Source organism: Manis pentadactyla, chromosome 17 (assembly GCF_030020395.1).
Source record: "Manis pentadactyla isolate mManPen7 chromosome 17, mManPen7.hap1, whole genome shotgun sequence".
Lineage (NCBI taxonomy): Eukaryota > Metazoa > Chordata > Mammalia > Pholidota > Manidae > Manis > Manis pentadactyla.
In genome coordinates, this window is record NC_080035.1 from 44,983,720 (window position 1) to 45,002,757 (window position 19,038).

At 33.6% G+C, this 19,038-nt stretch overlaps 1 protein-coding gene across 3 annotated transcripts; it reads right to left on the reverse strand.

Moving 5' to 3' along the window:
• Window positions 1-10,602: 10,602 nt before the first annotated feature.
• On the reverse strand, window positions 10,603-17,246 carry SLITRK6 (SLIT and NTRK like family member 6). Of its 3 annotated transcripts, XM_036893790.2 has the most exons (3): window positions 16,713-17,246; window positions 12,262-14,328; window positions 10,603-12,057 (listed from the first exon to the last, which is right to left on the reverse strand). In XM_036893790.2, the coding sequence occupies exons 2-3, from the start codon at window positions 14,302-14,304 to the stop codon at window positions 11,782-11,784; spliced, it is 2,319 nt and encodes a 772-aa protein (XP_036749685.2). In that variant the 5' UTR covers window positions 14,305-14,328; window positions 16,713-17,246; the 3' UTR covers window positions 10,603-11,781. The 3 variants fall into 3 exon arrangements, with proteins under 3 accessions (XP_036749685.2, XP_057350447.1, XP_036749684.2); XM_057494464.1 differs by having other exon boundaries at window positions 10,603-14,328; window positions 16,812-17,244; XM_036893789.2 differs by having other exon boundaries at window positions 10,603-14,328; window positions 16,713-17,244.
• Between the last annotated feature and the right edge of the window lie 1,792 nt (window positions 17,247-19,038).

Genomic DNA, 19,038 nt, shown 5'->3' on the forward strand with positions numbered 1-19,038 from the left:
CCTCACTCCAACTAGTGCAGTTACTATCTGTCAACATAGGAAGATGTTACAGAATCACTGGCTTTATTCTCCATGCTGTACTACCATCCCTGTAACCAAATTATATTATGATTAAGATCCAATTACAATTTTAATCAAGTTTTCTCACCTCTGGAGGAACACAAATATCAGGAAATGCCTATAGAAAAATAAAATCTGTTCCATAAACACACTTCCAATTTCCAGAAATGCCTTCTCTAGCTATGTTCTATGATCAAATGGCCTCATTGGTATATAAAGACATGTTCCTTTCAAGGCAAATTGTTGCCCTGCATTTGTCATTTCAGTTTAGCCATCTAAGGATGTGTTAGATTTCTAGGTTCTTCTTAATAAAATTCAAGTCATTCTAGATTAAAGGAATTTCTTGAATGGATGCTGATGTTGAAATCTGGGTCAGGAGCCCAGCTTGCTAAGATGGTGACCCTGTCATAAACAAGCTTCCCAGTGGTGCAGCCCAGGCCTCCTGTTTACTCGCTCTGGATACATAGACTTCTAAGTGCCCAGGAGAGAACAGCTTCAATGTATATGTGAGGAGTACCTCAGCTAGTAAATGCACAATCATCTACTCATATTATAGCCTTCAATGGAGCTAATCATTTCTCACCATTCACAGCCAACATATTCTTAAGTGCTCATTACTTTAGTCACTATTGACCAAATACCAGCTTTTATAGTGAAACAGAAATGGAAAATCCCATGTAGACAAGTACAATAGCAATCTAAAAGTGAAATGTTGCTTAAATGAAATGTAAATGAGATAAAATAGCTTGTGCTAGATGTGTATTGTTTGAGTTATTTTTATTTCAAAACTTAAAAAAATAAAATTTAAGAGGCATTAGATTTTATTGTTAATCACAGCAGTGGTTATAGTCAAAATGGTAATTTATAAGCACCACTCCAAATAAAGGTTATTATAATTTTTAATCTTTGATAATAAGATCAGGATGTCTTTGTTATTTTATGAAATTGTGTAATATTTTTAAAGTTATTAAAACATTATAAATTATTATTCAGGATTTTATAGAGGTATAACATATTTTCTTTTACAAATATTGTTTCTACTTAGATATTGCATATACTTTCCATTTAACACTCAGTATTTCTAGGTATCATTTTCTTAAACTATCTAGATATCTTGAAAACTATTTAGAAAGAGGATGATTCATTTGAAAATCTCACAGGCTAATTATCTGTATATTTATATTTCCTTTCTTGCCAACCTCCTTTTATCTTTATAGGACATTCAACTCTAGATAAGAGGAAAAATGAGAGATTAAACATAAAACAGTCAATGGCAGTTTATTAGCAGCTCAGATTTTGTCTTTGTTTATAAAATGAAGCTATGGACTAAAATTAAGTTTGAGGGAATGGATTCACTTAATCTGAAAATGTTACTTCTTGTCAAAATGACGAAAGATCAAAAGTTCCCATATGCTGCCAATCACTTAACCATCAATTTATGAGACTCCTTGTAGTACACTACTTAAACACTCAATGATTTAAACTCTGGCTCCAAATCATGATTTTTGAAAAGATAATGGAAAAATCTCTAAAATTCTGTGGACCTGTGTCTGTGTAGGGGAAATTCTGACTCTCATCTTCATGTTTTCTGAGACTTTGTGTAATAAAGAATTATACTTTATCATTCTTTTGCTTTTTCTTTTACATTTTTATATTTCCCATCTCTAGTTAGCATAGTCATAATGTCTGAGAAATGAAGTATCCTTAAGGGCCGACACTCTGTGAATTACATACATACCATTCTTTGCAGCCAAGTCACTACTAGACGTTACTCTATATTCATTTAATCTTTCTAACCAATAATTGTTCTGGGGGTATCTTCACATATCAGTTAATAACTTCTCTTTTCTTATAACTGAGTTACAAAAGGTTGAGTCTTCAATAATTTTTGAGAGCTCCAACAACTAAATACTTTTATTTTCATTCTATTTGATGTTTTATTGCTTCATGTGTGACTCATGCACTAGGGAAAGGGTAACAAAAAGATGCTTTTGAAAGGACTAAATACCCTGAGATGAAACACTAGCCCTAGGTCAATTCATGTTTCCTTTGAATTTAATACTAATTACACAATTATGTGTCATTGCATTATTGTTTTACAAACTCCAAAGCAAAAAGACTGATTATCAGTGAAGTTAATTTTTAAGCTCAAAGGTCAAGGTCATTTTCAATTATTTTCCTTTAGAATTCTATTCCCTCAGGGTTAAAAAACCAAAAAGTACTGGGTAAGGAGAAAATCAGCTAAAAAAACTCAAATACAGTGTGCCCCTTTAATCCGAAACTCTCCAGAGAAGGGTAGTAGGAATACAGAAATTGCAGTATTAACTTTAACAAAGGCAACAGGAAATTGGTGAACTATGATCCTGTAGTAAAACTGAAGTCTAATCATATCTGGATATATTATAAGATATGGGTATGGACATTACCTCATCTTGAACCCTTTAGGCATTAATAGTAATGTGTTTTTGGACCTTTGAACTGCATAAATATAATTTCGAATATGTATTTTGAGATTATTTTATATGTCTTTATACATTAACACCTATACGTGTGTACACTATAGCTAGATGCTTCATTTAATGTCATTCCTAGATACTAACATTTTACCAAATACTAGCTACGTAAATCATTAAATTCCCTATTTTGATGGATTCTGTGTTCCATGATTATGTAACTCAATATGATAACTAGGAAGAAATCATTGTTATATGATTTAGGGATCAGCTGTTACCAGTTTTTTTGATATTAGATGCAACAGTGGCACAGACCTCTTTGCATCTTTAGTGCAGGTACTTTCTATGAAGAAGCAAATACCTTCCTAATTCACTAAATGTAGTATTTCTGCAGAGTGACTTTTTCTTATATTATTCACATTTATTTCTTATATTGCTTCTAAATCGTGAGTAGTTTATCTAGTTCCCATCTGAATGCATACAAAAGAGATGCATGACCCAAGAGACTGCAGAGGGTGATATTTTGTAGAGCTCTGGCAAGCATTTGGCTATGATGCTAAAGATAACATGATGGATGGGGAAAAGCCCCATGAAGGATGGAAAATGACCAAGAATACAGGAAGCAAAGACCAAAAGGTGAACTTTATCTACTCTCTCAACTCCATTTCTCATCTTCTATTTATAACTTTACAAATTAATTCCTATAAACTCTCCCTAATCTATTTTCTTTTATTTTAATACAATTTAGGAATTGTTTCATGAGGATGGCTGAATCTGCCATGGGAGCCTTGATAGATAAGTTTTAGCATTCCTACATCTTCAAAGGCAGACTGGGAGTGAAAGACATAGAAGGTTTCAAAAGAAGCAGAGCGCACTTTCCCAGTCGGTGTGGGAGGGCTGTGGAGGTGGGGATGACCTGCATACCCTTATAACAAGTATGATATGCATGACTTGCATGCCATTGGCTGCCAATCCACAATATGGAAGAGAGAGTAAAGCTATGGCTATTTGTACAGTATAAAGTGGGGCAAGTTGAGAAAACATGACCTCATCTATGCGAAGGTGTATGAATGTTGCCTAGAGTACACTGCTTGGGTGTGTCTGCAGAAAAAGGTTGCAGGCAGCTGAGTTAAAAATCCAAAAGAATTAGGAAATATATATTGCAACTGAAAACCAAGTTTTTAATTATAAACTATACATTATGCTGTTAATTTTTAATTATCTACATTGATCCAATTTAAAAGTCAGGCAAATTTATTACTATGTTCTCGTATACATCATTAACATGACACTGAAAGTTTGTATTTGAATAATGAGTCATTATTGAAGCACCTCACTTGTGTCTGAAATACATATGTTTCTTAATATATATTTTTTTAATTGAGTAAAGTATAAACAAACATATGGGGACTTCAGACCTCTCAAATATCAAAGGTTACTATTTATATCAATGATAGGTTTAAAGCATAATAGAAGTTAAACAAACACATTCAAAATTAAAATAATAGGATAAATATGATGAAAGAATACATGTCGTGTTTGCGTCAATCAAATGAAATGGTATCCACTTTTAAAAGAATTTTTCTAAAACCATTGTGAGATAAAGCATGATAAGATAGTGGAAGCAGAATTTTCCAAGCCAGGGAAATCTGAGATCAATCAGTGCTATGTGTGTGAGTCTAGGAAATGTTACTTTGTGAGCCTCATTGCCTTTAAAGGTTAAATGGAGATATTAGCATTATTTGAAGGTTTGATATGAGGATTAAACTGAGAATATACAAAGCACCTGAACTGGGCATAGGTGCTGAGTAGGCAAACACTAAATTTTAACTATCTTTATAGTATATGTAAAATTTGTGGATATAATGCTGACCTTGCAAAGGACCACTGCTAAAAGAAGACTCTTGCAAAGCTTACTATTTACACTCACATTCAATACTCCTGGAGCTTCAGTAATTCAAATCCAATGCTACTAATCCCTATAACTGATTTCTATAATTTCTCTCTTATATGTTATACTTTTTCAGACATGCAATAATGCATATTTATGGCATTCAAGTATTAAATATAAGACTAAAATGAAATTGTAAATGAAGAAATGATCGATTTTTAAATTGTATGTGATTTTAAAAATCCATAACATTGTCTTTTCAACAAATATATTTCTACATGCAAAAAAATAAAAATGAATCTAGATTCAGACTTTACATCCTTCCCAAAAATTAACTCAAAATGGACCATAGGCCTAAATATAAAACACAAAACTATTACAGTCCTAGAAGATAACATAGGAAGAAATCTAGGTGACTTTGAATATGGCAATGACATTATAGATACCACCAGGGGCATGATCCAGAGAAGAAATAATTGATAAGCTGGATTTCATTAAAACAGAAACTTCTGCTCTGTTAAATACACTGTCAGGAGAAAGAGAAGACCAGCCAGGCACTAGAAGAAGTATTTACAAAGGACATTATCTGGTAAAAGTCTTCTATTCAAAATATACAAAGAACTCTTAAAGCTCAACCATAAGAAAACAAAAATCTGATTAAAATATGGGTAAAAGAGCTTAACAGATACTTTGCCAAGGAAGATGGCAAAAAAATACATAAAAGGATGTTCCACATCATATATCATCAGGGAAACGCAAACTAAAATGAAATACCACTATGCACCTATTAGAGTGGCCAAAATCCAGAACACTGAAAACACTAAATGCTGATGAGGATGTGGTACAACAGGAATTCTCATTAATTCCTGGTCGAATGCAAAAATGGTACAGCCACTTGGGAAGACAGTTGTCAGTTTCTTAAAACACTAGACAAAACCTTACTGTATAATCCAGCAATTGTTCTCCATGGTATTTACCCAGATGAGTTGAAAACTTATCATACAAAAACCTTCACATGAAGGTTTATAGCAGCTTTATTCATAATTGCCAAAATTGAGAAGCAACCATAATATCCTTCAGTAGGCAAATGGTAGATAAACTCTGGTACATCCAGGCAATGGAATATTAGGGCTAAAAAGAAATGAGGTACCAAGCAATGAAAAGACCCTGGGGCAATCTTAAATGCAAGTCAACAAGTAAGAAACCAATCTCAAAAAACCAACATTGTATGAGTTCAACTTTACGACATTCTGGAAAAGGCAAAACCATGGAAACAGTTAAAACTTCAGTGGCTTCCAGGGAGGAATGAATTGGACAAAGCGCAAGAGTTCATAGAGAAGTGGAAATATACTGTACTATTCTATAATGGTGAATACATGTCAGTATACATTTGTCAACCTCATAGAATGTACAGAATCCACAGTGAATCCTACTGTAAACTGTGGAGTTTGGGTAATAATTGTGTATCAGCGTAGATTCACCACGTGTGAGAACTGTCCATTCTGGAGCAAGATGTTGTTAGTGGAAGAGGCCCGGCTTCTGTGTGACCAGGACGTCTATAAGAACTCTGTATTTTCTGGTCAATTTTGCTACAAAACTAAAACTGCTCTAAAAATAAAGTTTGTTTGAAAAGGAAAAAAACAACTCATATTTTAAAGCTGTCTTACTAGGATTCACATGATGTATTCACAAAAATGATCTTTATTTTAGCTCATAAACAATACAATGGAGATGAAGTCACGTCAGGTAGAGGTCTTCAAAATGGAATAATGAAAATATCTGTCACCATAATCCCTGTATGTATGATAACCCTAACACTGAAATAGCATATTTATGGAGTTTTAAATCAGTATAATATAATAACTATCTATATTGTATTTTCTTTATTAATATTTGAGTCTATGAAGTAGGAAATAAATTCTTAATAAATTGCTAAAAATTAATCACTATTGATTAATAGTAATTTATTTTCTGAGTTAAAAAACCTGCATAATGAGTTTGTCTGCCACATGTATATGTCATCCAGTCCATTAAATCATTCAGCATTTTTCTAACTGTATCTAAAATGTGCTTATATATTATTTTGAATAATCTAGGATTATGCAATCCATGTCTAACATTATTGAAATGTCTTATTTTTCCTCAATAAACTGTTTAAAGAAGAGTGTACTACCTAAATACAGAAGCAAAGATGTACATGTTCAATGATTCCATATGGCCTGTGCCATAAATATTCATGATTATGACCGGCAGTCTGGTGAAAACTACTTTCCTGAGAATAAAACAAAACAAAGTACAGCAACAACAACACAACAGGGTTCTAATTCTGGTCCTGTTACTCAATAAGAGTTATATAATTTTAGGCTAATCTCTTAATTCTTTATTTGTAAAATGAGAAAAGTAGAATAGGTGAAGTCTACAAGTTTAGTGCATGTTGGTTTCTAGGTAATGTTTTTGCTGTATCATAATACAATGTCTTTTTCAAATATCTATTTTCTAAGTCAAAGTTCAGAGTACTTCGGAATGCTAGGAAGAGGCTCAAAACATGAAAGTCTTAATTGATAGAACCATACATAGCATTTTAATTTATTCTTCTGGAATTAAGACTCCTCTGCACTCTGTTAACTGTTTTATTCTGTCACATAATGCTACATTAACTTATGACAGTATGAATCATAAAACATAGTAACGGAGGCTTGCATGTCTTTGAATTTCTCACAATACCAAGTAGATGAGGTGGAAATACACTTACCAACCATTCAGTAATGGGGATTTCATCACTGATAACACCATGAATTTGAAATTGAGTGAAATAATTTTAGCAATTAAATAATTCATTTTGTGTGGAATCTGTTCAAGACCTCTATAATACCAAATATGATGACACAACAATTAAATGCCCAGAGATTTTGTACAAGACAAATTACTCCAATATCTTACTCATTTCCAGATAATCAATTTTTCACTGATAGAATCTAGGAGATATAGGAGGCAATAATTAGTTGTGGAAGGTCAGGTTTTCTGCTTTCCATGTTTTAAAAATTTGGAAACAAATGTAGTCTATTAAAAAGTGTACAATTTTAAATCATTTTAATCGGAAACACATGCGCAATTGTGTGTGTGTAATTTGTTGTTTTGAATTGTTTCCATTCTTCATTCACTAATCCGCTGAAAGACATTTACTAACAGAAGAGTATTTGTCTGTTTGATTATGCCTTCAAAGCAGCTGGAAGAGGCTTCTGCATCTGGCAGTCTCCTCTATGTTGCATATACATAAGAATAAATGTATATATAACATAAATTCATCTTTAAAAACCTTTTTTTTCTATAAAACCAATACTGGTGTTTATTTCCATATAAGACAGAAATTTGTTAAACAATATAATTTAATTTTAAGAACCTGATCATCTTATAATTCAATGATAAAAAAACTAGAAGGACATCAGTTTTGAGATGGCTGCCGAGACATAGGACCACTCCTCGGAGAATTGTCTCCTTTCCTACCATTTAAGCTCATCCTTTTGTGATACTCCATCTTCTCAAGAAGAAAACTGTGACTATTCATACCTATATCATAAAAGTGTTCAGTGAAAAGAAATAGAGAGGAATTCTCAAATTCATGGTAAAACAATTTACCAGTTACCAAGAGGTCTAAACTCTCTTCCTCTTTGGATTATTTTGAGTAACTCAAAGCATTTTATGCACATGGATAATATTCTATTCATGTAAAACACATTCATTCAATTCCAATGAATATTATGTACAAAGTCTTATATATGGGAAACTTTGGTGAGCTTTCTTAAGACATTTTTTTCTTTGTGTTTGTTTATATTTGAAAGAATAGTTTACTGTCAAACAATTCTGCAAGTTAAGAATTCTTTTAAAATTGCTTTATTATACATCTATTAGTTTCCATAAAAGAATAAAAACACAAAATAAATTACATGTATACTGAGACTCTATCTCATCTGTAGTAGTTCCCAAACACATAATATACTTATATATACTGTATATGGAAGGATATGTATTTTCAAAAGTTGAAAATTCAACAGCAAGGGGATACTCATATAATTATTCAATCCTGGATGAAAGCTTAAGCCTTTTAAACTAATTGGATCAAAGCATCAAGGCAGCTTAAAGGCTATTTAGATGGTACTTCAATTTACTTGCTACTAGAGCAGCAAGGGGAGGCTTTCTCTTCTCTGTGCAATAAGAGATTGATTCAAGAGGGAAAACCAGCATCACAGATATAACCCATTGTTATATAATTGTAAAATTTCCATACCAGTATCGAGATCAATGGAAGATAACTGAAGAACACTTTAATAAAATTTATGCTAAGTATTTTCATGGCAATTTAGTGAAAAATGGTTTGTTCGATAAAAATCAGTACAATCTATGTCTAACAGATTGACAGAATTAAAAAGGCTTGATCTTGTATGATTACACACTAGCATCACTATACCACAAAAATTCAAGATTCAGACGAATCAAAATTTGCACTGATGAGCAATCAGCAGAGAGTTACTTCTGTTTAAATGAATAGAAATGTAGGATAATTTATATATATATATATGAAATGTGTGTGTGTGTGTGTGTGTGTGTCTACTTTTTTTTTTCTCCGGAATGCCCAGGTACAGGTGATACTGAATTTGGACTTGGGACTCCTGATCTAACAAGTAGTTGCAGAGAAACGGACCACATTGGCCAGATTAATAAATAAACATACATTACAAAAAATTCTTCTTTAATGGGAGGAAATAGAAATAGGAAATGCAGGTAAAAGAACTAAAGCTCAGTGTTTAGCACAGGAGGTAAAGATCAACACCAGCTTCCTCAAATCTCAACTACTTCTATGAGGGAAACAAATCACATAAGAGCAATTCCATCAGGAGTGAAACATTTTAGCCTTTAAAATCTCTCCCCCTTCAGAAACTTAATGATTTCTACATCATTGTAACAGGGTTTTACTATTGTGGTTGTATTAAATTTGGAAGATATAATTTCAAAACCAACCTTGTTCTGTCTTGTTATAAAACTTGAAGAATGAACAATTTTACTTTAGGCAATTAACAATGAATAAAGATTTTAAAAAATATTTCCCCCACCCAAAAGAGAAGAATGTTTTTGAGGACGTGTCTCTGTCTGCATTCATGGATGCATTCCAACAGTCCTCCAGGCATGGGAATTTCTTAAGTCTTTCTAATACCTCTATGCGCTTGATTGCAATAGAAAATACTGGCAGATACTCTACTGCATAGGAAAAGTGCAATAAAATTAACTCTGCTCTTACTCTGTTCTTCTTTTTCGAATGCAACTTTTAAAATCATGCCCTGTTATGTGTCACTATGCATTACTGTGCTTAAATTCATTTGATGGATAAATATATAAATCATTCCATATGCCCACAGAATTTCCCTTAATAATTGTTACTTTATTTTTAAAACTGCCCATTTTTGTCCTTTCTAACCTTGGAAATTAATGGGGAAATTTATGTTTTCAGTGTGCCTTTTAATGTATACTTCTTGATTGTTTTCTGTTAATATACACACCGATTTAAAAGAAAACCCAGTGATATGATTTCACAATAGACTCATAATTAATGTTCATACCACAAGCATAGGCCCCTATTGTTTTTTATCAACAAGAAGACTTCTCATTCAAAATTGAGGAAGTAATGTTGTTTTGCTAGCAATGCAGACAGTTGAGCTTTTAAAACTAAAATATTTAATGGAAAATGCAGCTATCACTAAAATAATGTTAAAGAACTTAAAGAAAGTCCTTCCAAATAGGAAATATATTCCATCCTAATCTTGTGCATGGATCTGTATGCTGTTAAGAAAACAGAACTAGATCACCTTGATTAATTTCATCTGGCCTCATGTAAATATATGTGATTAATTCTACCATCAGAAAGAAGAAAAATACATCATTTCCATTTGTACTGAGTGGGAAAATGATGTGCTGGAAAGGGAGAACTACTGGTCAGACTTTTAGTTTGACTCCATGTCAGTCATGCCCAGATATTAAATGGCCTCTTTGGAGATGGTGAACAAGATGCTTCTGTGTGGATGACACCAAACAGAAATCTCGTTTTGCATACATGTGCGTGAGTGTAAGTGTGTGAGCACATGGGTATCTGCTAATCCTGACTTGACTGAATTACAGATCAGACTTATTGAAGAAAGCACATTTAAGAAGAGGGTTTTCATTTTAGTTTTATTGTAATGAGCAGTGTTTTTAATATTCTTGAAAGGCACCCAAGAATAATTACCTTTGTGAACCAAAAATATACAAAACTGTACAGAATAAATAGTTCATAGAAATCTAGCGATACTTTCTTGTAAAATAAAGCTACATTGTCCCATTCTTGAGGCAATTTAAACCACTTACCCTTAAATGTGCATTTTGCTACTAAGTTATGGCAACTACCAGTATACATCAATAAAAATAAAATATTTTTTATTATCGGTTTTACACCTGTGAATTATTACTTGCCACAAGAAACATATTTCTAACATGGTCATTCAGATTTACAAAGGACTAATGCTATGAAAAAAATAATAATAGATACTCTAATCATATTTACAGTTGAATATCAGTAGCATTTTTAAAATATCCCAAGAATAAGAGCTAAACTTTGAGCACAAATGACATACCTTAGCTCACAGCAGCATTGACAATGAGATTGTCTACACATAATGTGCAGAAGAACCAAAAAGTTTGTTTATACATTCCATCTGAACTATCATTCTTATTCTTAAATTCAGAACACATAGCAGTGACATTTGTTTTAACCCTTGTGTTCAAAGTTTGGGGCCACTCATCGCCTATGTAATTCAGCTTTCTATTTTTTCTTTACTATTACTACTTGTAATCTTAAAGTTTAACTTCCTTTTGCCTTTATTGCAAGAAAATTAGGTGTATCTAGCAATGTACATGTTTGCAGTACATAGACAGGTCATATAAACAATGTATTCCTTACTGTTATAACTACATATATAGGTATAATTTTTAAATGATAAAATCCAATTCTATTTCATCCACAGATAAAGCAATTCAAGAAAATACAGGTTGCATAAATATTCAACCTTTTTAGATGTGCAAGACGACTTCTATGAAACACTTTCAAGTGTGGAGAAATATTACTAAACTCCTTGAATGATTTGCACACAAGGGTTTGTTTTGTTGATGGCAGACAGAATTGCCTGAAGACAATGCAATGGCTTCTCCCAGAGATCCCTGAGCTGCTTCTTTTCCCATAGGATGACTGCTGTGCTTAAGTTCTGATTGATGATACACGTATGTAAGGCACTTACTTACAAGGTTTGGACTTCAGACAGAATCACAGCATTTCCACGAAAGCCCTCCAACTCTCTATGTTTGTTGCTCCAGGACTTCTAAATAGTCAGGTTCAGCATGTAAGTTAGCTTTGAGCTCAAAGTACTCATTTTTAGTTTGTTCCACTAATACCTTCCTCGGCCTTGAGTACATTAATGTCTCCATTAATTTTAATTCCTTGTGGTCTCCCGGATAATGTACCTCCATATCTGGCTGGATTTGAGCAATGTTTTTCCTTAGGTATTCTGTGATTCCCAGTTGCTGAAGTTCTCTTTCTTTCTCCAAAATGTTCCTATATAATGAACTAGCATCCTGAAAGGATAAAAATTCAGTTGATTGGTCTGCAGTTTTATATTTCATGTTTGACCCTGTGAGTGGTGAATGATTTTCCCGTTCTAGAAGACTTCTTTGGAGATGTTTTGCATCACCTCCTTCTTTCTCATCCCTTTCTTCCTCCTCCTCTAAATGTTTTGGGCCAAAGGATGGACTTCTATAAACATGGACCATAGGGCTCACCATGTGCTGCTCGTAGAGAGATGTGGTGGGTCTTTCAGTAGTGTGATGAGTTGTTTTATGGCCATACATGCTGTACTGAAGATGCACGGGACTGGTGTCTCTCATCTGTTCATCTGCTTGTTTCTTTTTGTATCTTCTCCTGCGGTGAAGAACAAGAACCACTATCCCTGCAGCACAGAACACAATAGTTATGAACACAATCAGCAGTCCTAATATTAAAACAGACAGTGGTACAGCATCAGTAAGTGATCTTAAAAGAGTATCAGCTGTAGTTGTGGTTGTAGGAGTACTGACAATTATGGAACTGGTCTGAGTTAGCAGGGATGGGTTATTGACCAAACCTGGGCAAAGGAGTTCACTATTTAGTGCTTTTAATTCCTTTTTGTCTAGGTGCTCTGGAGAAGTGCAGAGGATGCCATCTGTCACTGTGTTCTTACTTAATTTTTGTATCCATTGCTGTAATCCTACCAGGTCACAGGAGCAGTCCCAGGGGTTGTCCTGAAGGTCAATCTGCGTCAGTAAATCAAGGTCATCCAAGATATTACTTACAGGTAGGTGGGTGAACTGGTTTGTTTTTAGGTTTATCCTCATTAGGGGAACCCCTGAAAAAATATGTGGTGGTAAAACTTGCAGGAGGTTGTTATTTAAATAGAGGACTTTAAGTTTAGGCATTGGGTTGAAGGTTCCTGGCAATATTTCCTTAACCACGTTGTATTCCAGATATAAGTACTCAAGATCATGGAGACCAAGAAACATGCCTTTGCTCAGTTTGGCCAGGTGGTTCCCGTTTAGATAGAGCTTTTGTAATCTTGTTAGATTCATAAATGATCCTTCTTCAAGAACCTCAATACGATTGTTTCCCAAGTGAAGCATTTCCAAAGTGAAGTATTCCACTAGATCAGACTTTATGAGTGTATGAATAATATTCCCCGCTAGGATAAGCTTTCTAGGATTTTGTGGAGGAGGTTTCAGATCTGATAAGCTTTCAATATTGCGCTCTTGACAGTGTATTAGAAGTCCTGAAGGGGACAGTACTTTGCAGTTACAAGGAATAGGGCAGTAGGGTCCTGGAAATTGAGTGAATGGCTTTGTAATATAAGGTGTCAAAACCGGTGTTTTGGTGGGTGGTTTTGAAAGGGATGTGGTCTTGGTTGCCACGCGACTGTCATTTATCGAAGATGTCACTGCAAGATGCAATGATCCTGAAGGATCCTCATGTTCTTCGTACACTGGTGGACTGGGGCAAATTGATTCCTTTTTCAGTCGGCTTAGTATGCTCCCTTTGAAAACTGGAGGGCTGTTGCATACAACATCACCAATTACAGACTGTGGAGGCATATTTTCCAACCAAATTTTTAGCTGTAATAAGTCACAATTGCAGTTCCATTTATTGTCCTCTAACTGGAGGTCCAATATTCGGCCAATGTGTTCTAAAAAGCCAACATAAGGCAATGTTTGCAACTGATTTCCACGAAGATCTAGGTGGGTTAAAGGAACGAATCGAAATACATTTGGAGGAAGACTCTCAATAGCATTGTCATTTAAAATTAACACTTTAAGTCTGTTGAGCTTGCTAAAGGCACTTGGTTCAATCACTGTGATAAAATTGTTATCTGCCTGTAGGAATTCCAGGTTTTCCAGTCCATGAAAGGTATCCTCTTTAAGAATTTCTAAAGAATTGTGATTGATATGAAGTTGCTTAAGAAGGCCAAGGCCATTAAATGCACCAGTCTCAATATCTGCAATATTGTTAAATCCAAGGTGTATTAAGATAGCATTGGTAAGCCCAGAAAAGTCATTTGTGTGAAGTATCGTCAAGCCATTATTTAATAGACTTAGTTGGAAAGGTCGTGATGGTGGAACACTTATTTGGGATAACTTGTTAATACCTTTTTCTTCACAGTTTATGAGCATTGTGCCATCTTTTTCCTCACATTTGCAAAGAGAATCACAAGAACCTCTGGTTGAGGACATAGGAGCTTGGGACTGTGAAGATACGTAGGCAATGAGAGATGAGTACAAGAGGTGGACCCACAGCTTCATGTTGTCATGTGATGGAGTCTGATTCTGTAACATAAAGTGCAATAACAACGTGTTTTAGTGGTCAGGAGCAGGGAGGAGAGAAGCCTGACATTTTCAAAGTGATAGGCTCTCCTCGAAAAAGAAAAATATTGATTACTTTGAAAATATGAATACCTTGCTGCATCTACATTTCCATTTTTTCTACTATTATGACAAGAATGTTTGGTTTACTTATAACTTGGATTGTGATCCAAATATGAAATTAAGGTCAAGAAGAATTTAAAATACCATACCATCAGCTTGTTCACATCTGCCACATAAACTGCAACTTAATATATGAGTGAAGTGCTGGCTAAGTGGACCAGCACCGATACTCTGCTATGATGCAAAAGTGTATATTTGAGAAGACCCTGATTTGTTTTTACCAAAAAGTAGATGAATCGGAAACTGAAGAATTACTGTAGAAGACACATATACATAGGTATTAGCCAGAAGCAGAGAGAACTGTAGGGAATGCAAAAGTGATAGAAAAATGTATGTATATACATATGTACGTGTGTATGACTGACTCTATGTGTGTATGCATGCATTCTGCATTTCCATTATTTATTTATATATTTGAACTTCATGTCACAATATAACAACTAAAATTGTGTCTGTGCTTTAACTTGCTTTGATTTCAACTGAAGATACATATTAATTTCATGATTTATTTAAAAACCTTAAGGAAAATATTTCTCTGACTATGTAATAAAGTGGAAGACTGTTAAAAGAATTTTATCTTAACTCTGCCATCTGATGCAGTTTACATAAGCCTTATAGTATTAGATATACGGGATTCAGAGTCATACTTTGTATTGAATTTCTAGAGGTAGGATATTTCGTGCTACTTTTAAGTTCTATTATGAATAAGATTAATATATAAAAACTAAAGAAGAAGAATTGCTCCTTAACACACATTTCTGGCTATTATAAAATAATAAATAATACCTCATATAACCTTCTAGCAATTGACTTACTAATGAGGTCTTGGAACAGGCTTTAGGGCACTGAATGTCATCACATAATTAAGTGGTTGATCTTTTCATTATAAGGCTTAAAGTCACAAACAATGAACTCTGAAACAAACTGCACTATACTGAAATATTTGAAGATACCTCTAATTAGCTCAATAAAAATGACAGTTCAGGATAGCAACATCACAACTTCCAGCTCCTTAAAAATGGAAGGCCCACATCTGAAACAGCTGTTTTTTAAAGATTCTAAGATGACACCAGTAACAAGGTAAATGCACATAACTCCTTTAATATCAGGAGTATAGTATTTAATATCATTCCTTTCTTTTAAGAACTGTATCTTCAATCTATGTACACTAAATTGAAAGGTAAACAAACACCACATCTTATCACCATTTAACTTTTTGAAATAGTAACTGCTTTCATTTATCTGGGTGGAATGTGAAAACTAACTTTTTCTAATTAAAATTTACAATTAGATAAAACATCCCAGAACCTAGTCAATAATCCTGAAAATATACTTTCCTTTCATGAAAATACATTGCTTTATTGAAAACATGTAGAGTATGTAGTTTCTGAAAGGTAAAAGGCAACCATAGGAAGAAAACAGTGTAGTGTCTTTCTATATAAAGGGAAAGTTAGCAGACTAATGTTCCCATAGGGGAATAGTTTGATTTTAAGCAGGTCTGAGTGCTGGGCTTACAATCAAGCAGCTTGTAGTTGTAGCAACTTGTGGATTAGTATACACACATACTAAAAGTATTTCTCCATAGATTACCAAGAAAGAATATTACTCATTTCACTGGGCACAGCATCCTGAGAAAATAGTAAATAACTTCCAAATGATAATCTCTCATTATTTTTATGTTACATGCATTTTATGCCATTCAAAATGTTCTAGGGAACAGTTACTCATGTTTTCAGAAATACCCACAAATTTGAATAGTGGTTTCACATTGACAATATCTGATACAATGTTAAAGAGGCAAAGATTTCCATTTACATATTTTTGGAAAATACATATTTTCATGTCAGAAAATAATAAAAGTACTATATAAAATGCAAGGAATCTTTTAAAGCTCTGCTTATATTTTAAATTCAACATGATCTTTGGAAGTGATCTTTCTTTCAGAAAGCACACATATTTAGTTTTCAATAACAAACTGCATGCTGTAAAAGGAATAGTGACATATTATTTTATTTATTCTTTTATACAGCCAGCTGTTGGACTAAATGTCTGCTGCTCAGAGAAAACAGGCATCTGCTACAGCATTAGCTGTGCCAATGAACAAGAATGATACTGGATATTCCTTAATGCAAAGTTATTTTTTTAAAGAAGTGAACACATAAACTCTATCACTTTAGGATACTGCAAAAATAGGTATCAAAAAAGCCTGGAAACATTCATCTTACCTGTAAAGCAGAGATTATCCCTGACGTTATCTGTAATGCACAGCTGGAAGAGATGTTCAAAGCAAATTCAGTTTCTTTATTAAAAAAGAAAACACCAACCTCTACGTACTTTCTTCTTAAATAATATCACTTTTTGGCAAGTCCCATTGCTTCATAAAGTTAAAACCTCTAGTCAAAGACAAAATGCTGAGCATTTCATTGAAAATATTTCAGGCGAAGTGCATACTAGATCATCCTGAAGCAGTTGTCCTTTTTTTCCCCAATTAAAATTCACAGCATACTTCACAGCTATTCTGACTTTTTTGCATATAGTTAACCATTTGCAAGCTGCTAAATGCAGTAAATAAACAAGATGTTCCACAGAGCTGGGACTGATCACTCTTGCTTTCTTATGTTGTAGATCCAAGCTGTAGCAATGTTCTCTTTCTTCCCTTTCTAGTCTTTCTTGTTAGCTCAGTTTATTAGTCAGATTGCCAAGGGCTGGGAGGTAGGCGTAAATAAAGAGACTTCTTGGCTTTTGACTCAGCCTTTAAGCCCTTCCCCATAAGAGTGCTTTAATCTGCCAGTGTCATTTAACACAAGAGACAGCTCCACCTTGGGACGGCTCAACTCCTCCTCTTTCTGCAAATGGCCTTTCCACTCCCTTTTTAAACCAAATACAGTGCAAGTGAATTTTGATGTAAATAATTATTACGTCTTTTTTAAATGTTTAACAGTTTTGTGTTGTAAAGTAAGCTAAGTAATATGTTAAATTTTTATGTAGCACAGTACTGTCCTGTTTGCAACACGTGTGTGCAGAAAAACTGCAAGCATGCTGTCTAGAGTTGTTTCAGTTTTTTAAACTGCAATTTAGGGCTGAAATTATGTACTAATTAACTTTTAAAGTGTTCACATGAACTGGTTTCCTGCAACACTTGCATTTTTGTTCACCAGTTGCGTTCTTTTAAAGCTTCTTGTCAGAGATGTTAAATTTTATATTTCATTATTTCTTTCCCTAAAGCTAATATTCAATAATGATACTAGAAATTAGGTCCCCTCCAGTTAAGTTAATATTTATTTGAAATGGATATATGATTATTTTCAAATGCATTAAAAATCTTTATTGCAAGTTGTTGTCATTAATCAAACACTCCTTATTACTCTGTAAAATATGAAATTATATCTTTACACATAAATTTAAAGGAGTATTTAGAAATTACAATATCTTGATTTTTATGGGACTATCTCAGAGGACATTTTTTTCCTAAATAGGTTATATTAAAAAAGTTACTTTATTCTTCAACTCATAAAAGTTTGTGAGTCATCACTAATAAAACTCTCAACTGTCAGTTCTTTATTTCCCAAACACCTGTGTTTTAAAAATCATTCCTATTTAACTACATTCCTAGTACCTGAACTTTTTCACATCCAAAATGAATAGACTGGACATTATCATTTATTCAGTTTGAATTAGAAAAAACTCTTGCTTATAGTTTCTAGAGTCTACCTGTGCAATGTTGAATCTCATTTCAGAAAAAGCTCTTCTAACCCATCAGTATGGGAGAATATCAGATTGGATTATTCTTTAAGGATCATCTACACTTATGCACTCCAATTCATAAAGTTTTCATATTCTTATGTGGAAGAGCTGTTTTTAAAAAATGGATTTTTGAGGCAATATTTAATATTCCTACTTTCCTTGATGTATATTCCCTCACTAAGTTCCTCATTTATTTTAACAGCATTGCATTCTTTAAGATGGAGGAGTATAAAACAGATGAGGGTGTGGGGAAAGAGAATAAAGATGAGGGATAAAAGAAAAAAGGGAATAGACAGAGAGGAAAGGTAAGAGATAAATCTAAAGCACAGCTGCCAGCTGATGGCCAAATTAAGTTAAATCAACCTAATGATTTAGATAGGTGGTAATAAAATACAGTTAAAATCAATGGGAAAACACGGAACTAGAAAAATCTCCCTTCTAACACTGTAGACAGAATTCTCCAAATGCTCTCTTTTAGGTTTTGGAGGGAAACTCACAGGAGGAATGTTCTCAAAGTATAATCTCTGGAGGAAAAGTTGTACAGACGTGAACAAATAGGACTAAATTTCCTATAATGATGCAAGTTTCTCTCTCTCCAATTTGAGCTTGTCTCTATTACCCATAATATATATTTGAAGATTTATATCTTGAATCCCTGCCTACATTCTACATGTAATTTTTGGTAAATTACACAACAGTAAGGGTGAGGAGAAGTAACTAACAATCCTTTTCTTTTCTTACTTTTTTTGTATATTCTGGGTGGAAACCTAAAGAAAGCGTAGGTAAGGAATTGTAGTTTGAGGAGCA